The sequence below is a fragment of the Microcaecilia unicolor genome, chromosome 5 (genome assembly GCF_901765095.1).
Source record: "Microcaecilia unicolor chromosome 5, aMicUni1.1, whole genome shotgun sequence".
Taxonomy (NCBI): Eukaryota; Metazoa; Chordata; class Amphibia; order Gymnophiona; family Siphonopidae; genus Microcaecilia; species Microcaecilia unicolor.
The window spans coordinates 792,669-805,625 of NC_044035.1; the positions used below are offsets into that span (position 1 = coordinate 792,669).

The window sequence follows — 12,957 nt, forward strand, 5'->3', positions numbered from 1 at the left end:
TTAGAGGATCTCTGGAACCAAGAGGCACCATGTTGATTGTGATTTATGATTGTGACAAAACAGTGGGTTTGTAAAGCCTGTATTCATTATTAATTAACTGTATTATTTTTTGAAGTGTATTTCTCTAGTTTGGCCAGCAGGTGGTGCATGTTTTATGTTTAAAGCTGTTACAGGGAAATGACTGTTCCTTCTTTAGTTTAACACAAAGAGGCATATTTTCAAAGCACTTTGGGAGGCTAAGTTCCATAGGTTTCTATGGAACTTTGGGAGGCTAAGTGCTTTGAAAATGAGCTTGAAAGAGAAGTATCCTGCAGTGATATGACCAGCTACTTTAAATAAAATATTGTTCTGGGCTCTGATTGGCCCAGGAGCTCAAATTCAATCTGGAAATGCTGTATTTTTCTCCAGTCTCAGTTTGTAAGTAGAAAGAAAAAGACCTCTTTACTGAGACCCTGTGAGCAGCTATATTTCCTGTATTTCCCAGGCACTATCCAGGTAATGATAAAATATTTAGATAGTTTTATAATTGATCCTTATTCAGCTACCTGTTATTTTTCATCTGTTTTTACAGTTTAATATTTTTTATGACAATAAACCTTTTTTAATTTATTGACTCTGCTTGTCTGCACTACTAAGAATCCTGGTGGGTCTGTGAGTGCTTTCTAGGAACTGGGGCACCACTGGGAGTGTGGCCCTTGTAACCTAGAATTCACCAGGGAACTTGAGAGTGGGAGACTCGCCCAGAGGTGGTTGGGAGCTAGTCGGAGGGTGCTAGTGTAGGTCACAGCCCAGGTGCAGGTAGACCTGAGCTGTGCTGGGGATAGACCCTCTAAGTAACTGCAGGGATAGCCCCAGGTGGGTGGCTAAGCATTTCGTGACTATGACATTTCTGTTCAAATGTTTCTTCTGTTGTATTGGACCCTCCACCAAAAAATACCTTTAAGCACAATTTTTTTAAAGTGCTTCTGTAAATATGACCTAGTTTTGAGTCATATCTTGTGGCTGGAATGAAAGATTAGCCCAATTCCAAGAGTGAGATTTGTGTTGTTGTGAGATTCTTGGAGGAAAAATTAAATACTGTAGTTATCGATTGGGAACCCGGTGGCGTCTTCTGGTTGTTTTCTGCAGAGGAACTGTTGACTCCTTCATTTCCATTTTGGGGAGGTGCAAAAAAAGATGCTAGCAGAACAGACTGGTCAGTTGTAAGATTGCTTTCTGCACTAACTGTAGAGATTTTGTCATCGGAGGAGTTGCTTGAAGAATTAATGAAACCAACTTTCTTATTGGACTTTCGATTTCTTTTTGATCTACGATTCTTGTCCATCCAAGGGTACACGTATTTGATAAGAATTTAAAATGGTAGGCCATTATAGTTTTTGTAAGTTTATAGAGGTGCAAACTAATATTACAATTTATCTATGAATGTTATTATTTATTTTATTTTACTCTGAATAGCACTAAGGTATTCTGCTGGCACTTATGTGGGTGTGTGTGCACATATGTGTAACTCCCCTTGTGTAAGTTACATGGATATTTGCAGAATAGCACTTTAGATACCCTGTTGGCACTTATGTGTTTAATTGCTACTATTCTAAACATTTAGATGCAGAAATGTGGGCACTTAGGTTATAGATCTGCCTTTAATTGTGCTTTTGCATGTCTTCATACTGTACCTGGCTCTGGAGGGAAGCTGTGTTGTTATTATTCAGGTGACACCAAAACTAATATTCATTAAAGTTAAATATTAAAAGTATGATGTTAATTATGTTTATTTATAGGACACTTTTGGAGGGATGATGATTAGTGCATTCGTAATTACAATCTTGTATGACAGCTGTACGGCCCTGATATTCAGGTAGTGGGAGGTAGCTTGCCAGGCTGTTTCCAGTGACCGGCATTCAAAATCCGGGTGTATTTGGGCTGGTTTAAATTTAAACCAGCCAATATTCAACACTGAATGTTGGTGGATAGCTGGTTATTACACGCGATATAACCTACTGTCTGCTAAGCGATGTTCAGTGGGAGAAAGCTGGATATCTCCTGCTCAATATCACCATATAGCCAGTTAAGTACATTTAAGTGGCCTGGTGCCATTCCTGGCCGGTTAAATATTTTTAAATATTGGCCGGGGAGTATCTATTTGGAAAGTGCTACATGGAAATCATATGGATGGGGACTCATCTTAATTTTTCTGCCAGTTGCCTATTCAGCCCTAGCTATACTACAGGTTTCAGGATAACACAAAATACTAAAACTAGATGAATAGCTAAAAATTACAGAGTCAACAACATTTTGAAAGATAGCCTGACATAGTGTTTATTACCTTGAAAATACTTTGTGTAATATTCCTATGAATACAGCTTAGGAAACTATTTCAAACCTGGCACCAGAGAATTAAAGAAAAGGGGACAAGGTAACCATGTAACTTGATCTGAAGTATCTTTGTGAATTAAGTTCAGGTATATTTGAAAACACTGATTCCAATGCCTGACCTCACAGCTGAAAGTCTACTGAAGCTACATCAGTGTACTTCTGTCACGGCTTTACTGGTTTAAGTGTGCTAAATGTTCATCGTTGTAGTTGCTCCAGGAGAATATCAACAGCCTCTGCCAGGTTTGTAACATAGCCATCAGCTTTTACTTCTGGATGCTGCTCATCGCAGGGCCTGCAAAGGACAGAAAGGTACAACCTGACATTATGTAACAAGAAAGAATCATAAATCACTGAGAGAAAAGATCAATACAGAATATTATAGGAGAATAAAATTGATACTGAAGAGACTGCGTTAACAAGATGGAAATAAGATACAGCCCATTAATCAGATGGCAATTCCCACACCCTTGTATAGCTTTGGAATTGTAAACTGGTCTCTTAAAGATTGTGAAAAACTGGATGAACGAATAAGAAAATGTCTCTGTGTCCATGAGGTCACTTTTAAGAATCAATGTAAACTAAGACCATACATTCATGAAGCAAGAAAAGGGAAACAACACTTAACCTCCCAAATCAAATGAAAACACCTAAGGTGTTTTTTTATATATTATAATAAAACCCTAAGGAACGCATTACTTTTAAAGTATGCACATTAGTCCACCAAATCATTCACGGTGAAGCCCCAGCCTACATGTCTGATTTAATAGACTTACCACCAAGAAACGCCAAAAGATCATCCCAAACTTTCCTCAACCTCCACTTCCCTAATTGCAAGGGCTTGAAATACAAGACACTGCACGCGTCAACCTTTTCCTACATGAGCAAGCAGTACTGGAATTCACTGCCACGCAACCTGAAAACGATCTACGAGCAAACCACCTTCCGCAAAGTACTGAAGACCCATCTTTTTGAGAAAATTTACGGAAAGAACCAAAACACATAAAGCCCACACTCACTGTTCAATAATGCATCATTACAGCCACTCTGAATTCCCATCCCCTACCTCACCTTCTCATCTCCCGCAAACTCACCACACTCATACCTTACTCACAGAAAATGTATACCAAATGCTTTCCTGTTATTATATACCGCCCCTTTTCGTTTCCCGCTGGTTCCCTCCAATGTATTGCCCCTTTTAGTTTCCCGTTCTTTCCTTCCAATGTCTCAATGATCTTTTCCATTGTTATATTCCTTATTGTTACTAGACTTTGTCTCGCATAACACCTCATAATGTAATCCATAACTGAGTTGTAACAAACTGTACTTCCAGTTTTCATAACGTATTGTAAGCCACACTGAACCCGGTGGGAAAATGTGGGATACAAATGCAATAAATAAATAAATAACACAGTTATTTCAGATCCCCATCTCACTGATGAAATCCTACCATCTGTCCCGCCTAAGAATTCAAAAACTATGTGCCAACACTATGATAAATAATAGTTGTGCTCAGATAAGCATCCTATTAGACTTGCATAAAGCTTCTATTTTGTTACAATCTATATAACTATGTGCCATTCCATTGCATCCCCAGATCCAGAGACTTGTGGGTTATGTCCCTCAACCAGCAGGTGGAGATAGAGAGAACTCCAAAGTTTGCTATATGTGGACATGTGCAGCCAGCTTAACTTCAGTATTCTCTCTATCTAGCAGGTGGAGGGACATAATGTGCAGCTCTGCTGTTCTTTGGCTCCTATCCCGTTCCTTCGGGTGCTGTTGAGCCTTTAGTGGGGTTGAGGTGTTGTGAAGCTCTTTTGGGTTACACCTGGTGGTGCCAGATCCCTACTCTCCTCCCCCCGCCAGCCTCCCTAGTTTCCCTTCTGGGAGATTTGATTTGGATCTGTCTCTCCTGCCTCTTCTAAGGTAAAAAAAAAAAACCAAACAGCGCATTCAGCTGTGTTGCTGCAGATCCTTCCCTCAGTCCCTCAGACTCATAGGAGATACGCTGGGCAGGGACCATGTTCGTAGCAGGTGGGAGGCTTGGCAGCCATTTCTGTGAGGGCACGTCAGTCCCGTCAGAAACAGTGAAGCACTGTGGCACTCAGGCAACGTCCGGTGCCTGCGAAAATTGTGCAGGGCTCTCAGGCAAGCAGCGGGCGGACCCCCAGGATCGGCCAGCGGTGGGGGAATCGTTGGAAGCGACCGAAGCTCCGTTGGTGGGAAAGCCGCTTCATTCTGAGGCACGCGCCTCAGCTGGCGCCATTTTTTCCTTCACCTTGCAGCCGCAAGGTCCCGCGGCAGAGGGAACACAGCTTTATTTGACTGCAAGCGCTGCGGAGGTAGGAGGGTCGAGCCCTTCCTCTATGAGTGATCCGGGGAAAGTTTCCTTCTCCCCTGAGTTTGTGCTGCTTATGCACAAAGCATTTCTGTTGAAAGCAGCAGGGGGGAGTTCAGCAGACGCCATTTTGGCTAGCCAGCATAGCCCCCGGCATGATCTGCCTCAGAGGCCGCGTTTAGAGTTTTCAGGGACTAGAGACGAGTTGTCTGTCCAGTCTGATTTGGATGAGGCCCATTTTTCAGGAGACTTCTTTCAGGACGCACTTGAAGAGGGGGAGCTGCTGTCAGGGGATGGAGATGACCCTACATCAGCGTGGCTGTTCTGTAAGGAGCAGTTCCCTTCTCTGATTTTTTGGGCATTGGAAGTTTTGAATATTTCAGCCCCGGAGTCTGCGCCTCTGGTGGCGGCTGCACCCTCCATCATGTTGGGGACCAGAACCCCCTCTAAGTCCTTTCATATCCATGAGGCCATGAAGGTCCTCATTAAAGCACAGTGGGCTATGCCAGAAGCTAGCCTTAGAGTGGCGTGGGCCATGGCGAAGCTTTGTCCACTGCGGCATGATGATTTGGATTCCAGCCGTTTGCCAGCTGTGGATTCTTTAATCACTGCGGTTACAAAGAAGACCACATTGCCAGTGGAGGACGGCACGGCTCTGCGAGATCCTCAAGACAGGAAGCTGGAGTCTTCCGTGAAGGCGTCCTTTGAGGTAGCCGCGTTGGGCTTACAAGCCTCGGTCTGCGGATCTTACGCTGTGCGGGCTTGCCTTTCCTGGGTTCAAAAGGCTTCTTCGCCAGATGAGCCGATTGAATGCTTGCCGGCGTTAGAGTTGGGTCTAGTGTATCTGGCTGATGTCCTCTATGATAATCTTAGGGCTTCAGCCAAGGGAATTTCCTTGGTGGTTACGGCCTGTCGATGGATTTGGTTGAAGCATTGGGCAGCGGACGTCGCCTCTAAGTCCCACTTGGTGTGCTTGCCATTTTGGGGTAAGCTCCTATTTGGTGAGGATCTCGCTCAGATAGTGAAGGAGCTCGGAGATTCTAAAGGTCAGCGCCTGCCGGAGGACAGGAGTAAGACTACATCGAAATCAGTTCGCCCCTGTTTTCGGGAGGCCAGGCATTATAGACCTGGTTGGTCGGGTGTTTTTCAGAAGCCCCGTTTTCAACAGAAGCAGCAGCCCTTTCGGCCTGACCGCCGAGCAGTCTCCTCGGCTCCTCAAGGTCAGCAGGGCAATAGGGGGGGCCCAATGATGGGGCCTTGGCCCATTCCCTCCCTTCTATAGGGGGACGGCTGTCTTTTTGGGAGGAGTGGGCCAGGGTTACTTCAGATGAATGGGTCTTGGAAATTATTCGGGATGGCTACAAGCTCGAATTTGCCCGTCCATTGGCAGACTGTTTCCTAGAGTCGCCTTGCAAGTCTGCCTTAAAGCGAGCGGCAGTTCAGGAGACACTGTCCAAACTACGCTTGGAGGCAGTCATTCCCGTCCTTTCTGCCAAGGTCGGCCAGGGTCGTTACTCTATTTACTTTGTAGTGCCAAAAAAAGGCGGCTCTTTTCGCCCTATTCTAGATCTCAAGGTGGTCAACAGAGCGCTATGGGTACGGCATTTCCGGACCACCTGCCTCCACCTACCCTCCTCCTTCCTGTACACAATAATTGACTTGATTTGCTTACTTTATTTCTTGTCTATTAGATTGTAAGCTCTTTGCAGTTCCTGCTCATTCTTCTATGTTTGTGCAGCGCTGCGTATGCCTTGTAGCGCTATAGAAATGCTAAATAGTAGTAGTAGATCGAGGGCGGATAGGAACTCCCCTGGCTGAACTGCCGCCAAGACGGAACGCAAAGAGGCCTATTTACATATTCTCATTTGGCCGCCCCATCAACGCTTTCTACACTTTGCAGTATTGGGTCAGCATTATCAATTCCGGGCCATACCGCTTGGTCTGGCCACGGCGCCTTGCACCTTTTCCAAGGTTATGGTGGTAGTCGTGGCCTTCTTATGGGCCAGGGGGGTGCAAGTGCACCTGGCAGAGGCTGTTGATATTCTCCTGAAGCAACTACAACGATGAACATTTAGCACACTTAAACCAGTAAAGCCGTGACAGAAGTACACTGATGTAGCTTCAAGCAGCTGTGAGATCTTAAGAGTATTTACAGGCATTGGAATCAGTGTTTTCAAATATACCTGAACGACTGGCTCACCTGCACGCCATCCTGGGTAGAGTGTGCCCGAGCGACGGATATAGTTCTTTGCTGCGTTCTCTAGGTTGGGTGGTCAATCTTCAGAAGTGTCATCTGGTGCCGACCCAGACTCTGGAGTACCTGGGAGTGTTCTTTGATACCCGACAGGGCAGAGTTTTTCTTCCAGAGGTGCGCCGGCTGAAGCTTCATCGGCACCTTTCCTCTTTCCTCTTTCCTGCAGGCTCCTGTGCCAAAGGCCTGGGACTATGTGCAAGTCCTAGGGTCGATGGCGGCGACTTTGGATGTGGTACCGTGGGCCAGAGGTCATATGGGTGCCGTTGCAGTGGTCCCTGCTCAGCCGTTGGTCTCCCCTGTCCAAGGACTATGCAATTCGGATTCCTTGGACGGCGCAAGCTCGCTTTGCCATGCGATGGTGGCTCCTTTCGGAGAATCTTCAACTAGGTATGCCTCTCACAGCTCCAGATTGGTGGGTGGTGATGACCAATGCCAGCCTTTCGGGCTGGGGGGCTCACTGCCTCGGCCAGACGGCTCAGGGTGTCTGGTCTCCGCTGGAATCGGGATTGCCAATCAATCTCTTGGAGTTATGGGCGATTCGTCTAGCACTACAAGCCTTCGAGGCACTAGTTTGGAATCAGTCGATCTGAGTCCTGTGCGACAATGTGACAGCGGTGGCCTATGTCAACCGTCAGGGGGGGGGGGGGCACAAGAAGTGCTCAGTTGGCGACGGAAGCCTCTATCCTCTGCCTTTGGGTGGAGAAAATCTCTTTCTCTTGACAGCGGCTCACATCGTGGGAGTCCTGAATTTGCAGGCGGACTTTCTCAGTCGGAACTAGCTGGATGTGGGGGAGTGGGAGCTCTCCCGAGCAGCTTTCGAACAGATCACATCCCGTTGGAGGGTTCCAGTGATAGATCTGATGGCACGTTTCTCAAATGCCAAAGTGCCCATTTTTTCAGCATGGACAGGGAGTTCGGGGCAGAGGGAATCGATGCCCTACTTCAGCCGCGGCCGCAGGACCTACTGTACGTCTTTCCTCCGTGACCCACGATCGGCTGGGTGGTTGGCAGGATTGCGCGACATGGCTTTGTACATCTGCAGGACGAATTCTGGAGGAAAACCCTGCTGGCAGAACTGACAAGCCCCCATAGCCTGCTCTGCTGAAGAAAGTGGCTGAGCGCCTGGCTGATTCATTGGTACTGAAGTCAAAATGGCAGCGCTTCCCACCAAAACTGAAGCCGGCGTTTTCTCCACTCCAGCTGCATCCTTAACCGAGGCCGCCAATGCTGAAATTGAGAGAGCGGGACCTGCCTCCAACAGAACTTCCACGGCCGTACAATACTTGCAACTGATGCTCGCTCCCAGACTCCACCGCTGACACACAGCACAGCGGCGGTTTCTCTGCCAACGTGGCAAAATGCAACAGTGGCGCTTTTCTTTCTTTTCAACAGGAGCTCCAGTAATACTTAAAAGAAAGTTTAAGGCCAGCCGCACCGCCAGAAGGGAAGGGAGCTGCCTTGCTTGCACCTCTGTACAAACTAGACAAGAAATAGAACTCTTGGTTTTTTTTGTAAAGTGGCTGCCTCTCCCTGCCTCAACTGCTCTTCCCTTGAAGAGACTGAGGCAATAAATCAATGTACCACGCTGAACATAGGGAGGACTTGGGGGGAGGGACTGGGTTTGACACCCCGAGGCTCTGAGACCTTCGCGGGCCTCGGCCTCCATAAGCAGGCAAATGAACAGAAGAGATGCACAGAATGATCAGAAAGGAATAAAAGCCCACTACTCAGTTCAACAATTGTATATATTAAATATTGAAAAAAGAAGAAAGAGACTGAAGGGCTCACCACCTTCCACCTGCTGAAGAATGAGAATACTGGATCTGGGGCTAGCTGGCCAGGAATCCTATTGGCTCTCTCCAGAGTCAGAGTTCTCAGTCTCCACCTGCTGGAAGGCGTGCACAACCCATCAATCACATTCTGGGCCGGTCCGGAGGGACACTAAGAAACAGGTGCACTACAGAGATTGGAATACCTATGTCTATGCTATCGTGAACATATGTCATCGAACCTGCAGTGCCTGGTGCTTCATAATACAGAAACCTTTGCTACAATTAAAACCCTGCAGAGTTATGCTTATTCTAAATAAAGCCTTTTTCATGCTTGTGTCCCTGTTGGACAATCAGGACAAATACTCCAGGTCATGTCGACCCCCGTCCCCTAGGAGCCAGAATTCCGGGAATAACCCTCAGAATACAAATCAAAGTCATTCCTATGGCCTTGTTAGTCACAGCATCAAGATACAGCCAATCAACTATCTTATTTTGGGAGACGGTAGTGGAATCAGAAATGGTATAAAGAGAAACTGCCAAGGCTAAAGATTGGACTCTCTGCAGTTTTTATCTGATTCATCATACCTGATGATCATCACTGGAACACACCAGTGCCAACACTGCATGCGACTGCACCCTGCAGTTCCAATCATCCCCAAGACGAAGAGACTTGCCTCACTGCCCCAGTTATAAGTCATATTCTGTAATCACTTCCACCAGGGTACAGACAGGTGACACTTATTTTTGCGTATCTCAGGGTAAAGTGTGTGTTTATTCCAAATCTGATTAGCCGTTATTCTTGCATTTAATGTGACTTTTCTTCTGCACTCTTTCAGTTAAAACAATTGAAGACAATTCGTCCTTATTTTTATGAGAGCCAATTTGCGGTTTTAGTGCAAGCTTTAATCATTTCTCACTCGGATAATGCAGGTGGGGGGAAGAGGGGTTGGTGGTTGGGAGGCGAGGATAGTGGTGGGCAGACTTATACGGTCTGTAACAGAGCCGGGGATGGGAGGCGGGACTGGTGGTTGGGAGGCGGGGAATCCTGCTGGGCAGATTTATACGGTCTGTGCCCTGAAAAGACAGGTACAAATCAAGGTAAGGTATACACATATGAATTTATCTTGTTGGGCAGACTGGATGGACCATGCAGATCTTTTTCTGCCGTCATCTACTATGATACTATGTAATGCATTATACTCTATCACACCTTTTCCCACCAAGTTCCCCATACAGACATGCATGAGTTTGCAGATGGGTGAAGGGGACACATACTACCATGTTACTCTATAAGTGTGTACTTTTTCAGCTTGCAACTTTCTAGGAGAGAGTTTCCTACAACAGTAAGCAATCTCCTGCAAGTAGGAAGGAAAACCACGCACAAGGAGCAATATTACCAACCTGGGTTATAGAAGGGCGCTGAGGAGTTGCATGCATTCTGTTCAGTGGCAAAGCCAGAAGACAATTTTTGGGTGGACACTAGGGTTGCCAAATTTTTTAAAGAAAAAAACCCATCACCTGATGCACCCATGCCCTGAGTCATCCCATGCTCCACCCCTACCCTGCTCCCAATAACTTCAATGAGGGTAGCAGTGCAGGCCACACTGAAGCTAGAGGGAAGTCCAAAAAACTGCACACATCAGTCCCCATTGAGCCATGGTCCCCCAACACAGATATGCTTCCTCTGTATCAGGGCTTGTCAATTCTTTTGTGGCCACAACCCAAAAGAAAGAAGGCATATGCCAGGGATGGTGTTAGCGGACTAGTCAAATTTTTTTTTTCATCCCAGGCTCTGGTTTCTGCTTCCCTCTCTTCTCTTAACTTTCTCGCTAGGGTCTTCTGTCCATTTAACATTTCTTCTCTCTCCATGCCCACCATCCATCTTCCATCTCTGTGTCCTTATCTTTACCCATACAGCTTCTCTCCCCTCCCTCTTTCTCCCCGCCTGCATCTGGCTTGCCTGCCCTCCCTCCTTTACTCACTTGTGCTACTACTACTGTTGATCATTTCTATAGCGCTACAAGGCATACGCAGCGCTATACACCATACACAAAAAGAGACAGTTCCTGCTCAAAGAGCTTTCAATCTAGATAAGACAGGAAAACAGGCAGAACAATTAAGGGTACGGGAATAAAGAGGTAAGGATTTATTTATTTATTTAAGGATAAAGGACAGAGCAAGTGAGTAATGGTTAGGAGTCAAAAGCAGTGGTAAAGAGGTGGGCTTTAAGTCTGGACTTGAAAACGGTCAAAGACGGGGCTAGACGTACAGGCTCGGGAAGTCTATTCCAGGCGTGAGGTGCAGCAAGATAAAAGGAACGGAGTCTAGAATTAGCAGTAGAGGAGAAGGGTTGTGCTGTGGGTTTAAGTATTTTACTCCCTGTTCTTTCATCCCATGGCTTCTGTACCTCTTTCCTTTCCCTTCCCTCTCCCCTCCCACAAGTTCAGCACCTCTCTCCCTTCCAGCCAACCCCCCCCCCCCCCCCACGGGTCCAACACCTCTCTCCATTCCTTCCAGCTCCCCCCATCATGGATCCAACATCTCTCTCCCTTCCCTCAACCCCCCCCCCCCTCCCCAAGTCCAGCACTTCTCTCCAGCCTATCCCAATAGGTCTAGCACCTCTCTCCCTCCCTCCAGCGCCCCCATGGGTCCAGCACTCAGCCAGCCAGCCCCCCTCCCAGAAAGGCACCTCTGTCTTTTTTCTTCCCTACTTCTGTTGCTCCTTTCCCTCCTCTCCCACCATCAACCCGCAAGTCCAGCACTTCTGTTTTTTTCTCCTTGCTTCTGCCGTGGTGCTTCCAACTTAGAGTACTGGTGTGCGCTACCTGCGATTCACACGTATGGGTCTGGCTCCTGGGTTCCTTCTGCCACATCCTGCCCTAAACAGGAAGTTGCATCGGAGAGAGTAGGACGTGGAAAAGGGAACCCTGGAGCTGGCCTATGGGTATGAATTGCTGCCAGGTGGCGCAGGCCAATAATCTAAGTTGGAAGCACCGGAGCAGAAGCAAGGAGAAAAAAAACAGAAGTGCAGGACTCACGGAATGGAAGTGGGAGCGGAGGGACAGGGGTGGGAGCAGAGGGAGGGGAGTCAGCCAGGGATGTGGTATTATGTTGATTGGGGACCTTGGGTGCACCATTCCTGGGTGGGCCTTGCGCAAAAGTAGGTGTGGGTGGGCCTGGGCCCACCCGTGGCTACGCCCCTGATTCTGTTACACAAAATAACCAGCAAAAAAATCAGTTGGGCCGCTGGATGACTGAGGGGTAAAAGCGGCAATCTAGGAAGACAAAGACGTAGCGGAGAGAAACTTACTCACCGGAACTTCCCTGTCCGAACTAGCAGCGCTCCAATACCACACTGCTGGGCTCCTCCTACATCATTCACGATATCATCTCCAATCATCAGTGCCTGAGAAATATATAATGGATAATCACTGAAATTCGATTTTCTGACATTACTCCTAAGTCTACCACCCCACAACCTCAATTCATGTCCTCTAGTTTTACCACTTTCCCTTCTCTGGAAAATATTTGTTTCTATATTAACATCTTTCAAGTATTTAAACTTCTGGATCATATCTCCCCTGTCCCTCCACTCCTCTAGGGTATACATATTCAGGTCTTCCAGGCTCTTCTCATATGTTTTTTGGTGCAAGCCCCATATTCTTGACACCTTCCTCTGGACTGCTTCAAGATTTCTTACATGTTTAGCAAGATCCAGCCTCCAAACCTGAACACAAAACTCTTGGTAGGGCCTAACCAATGACTTGTACAGGGGCATCAACACTTCCTTTCTTCTGCTGGTTACACCTCTCTCTATACAGCCTAGCATCCTTCTAGCTATGGCCATCGCCTTGTCACACTGTTTTGCCACTTTCAGAACCTCAGATACTATCACCCCAAGATCCCTCTCCCTCTCACTGCCTAGCACATATGTCTGCCTTGGATTTCTACTCTCTAAGTGCATCACTTTGCATTAAATTTTAATTAATATCAAAACAGCTCTAGTAGTAATTCAAAAAAATATACTTTTAATTGTTATAATTACATTAAAACATATTTCTCTAATCGGTATCACTGACTTCTTGCCCTATGCTGCTCTAAACAATATTTACGATAACATTAGTAGCAACATTGAAAACAGCACTCATTTGAGCATTATATGTTTTACAATTATACAACTGTCTTAGTTAATATCAGATTATTTAGTCTCTGTTAGATACTCA

General features: G+C 46.5%; 1 protein-coding gene across 1 annotated transcript in view; it reads right to left on the reverse strand.

The window, feature by feature from the left end:
• Positions 1-2,289: 2,289 nt before the first annotated feature.
• The window catches only part of LHPP (phospholysine phosphohistidine inorganic pyrophosphate phosphatase), a 49,710-nt gene continuing 39,042 nt past the window's right edge, over positions 2,290-12,957 (reverse strand). Inside the window, exons 6-7 of the mRNA XM_030204740.1 lie at positions 12,049-12,140; positions 2,290-2,665 (exon numbers count right to left, since the gene is read on the reverse strand). Coding sequence (XP_030060600.1) covers positions 2,569-2,665; positions 12,049-12,140 — 189 coding nt within the window. The 3' untranslated portion in view covers positions 2,290-2,568. The remainder of the gene's footprint in view (positions 2,666-12,048; positions 12,141-12,957) is intronic.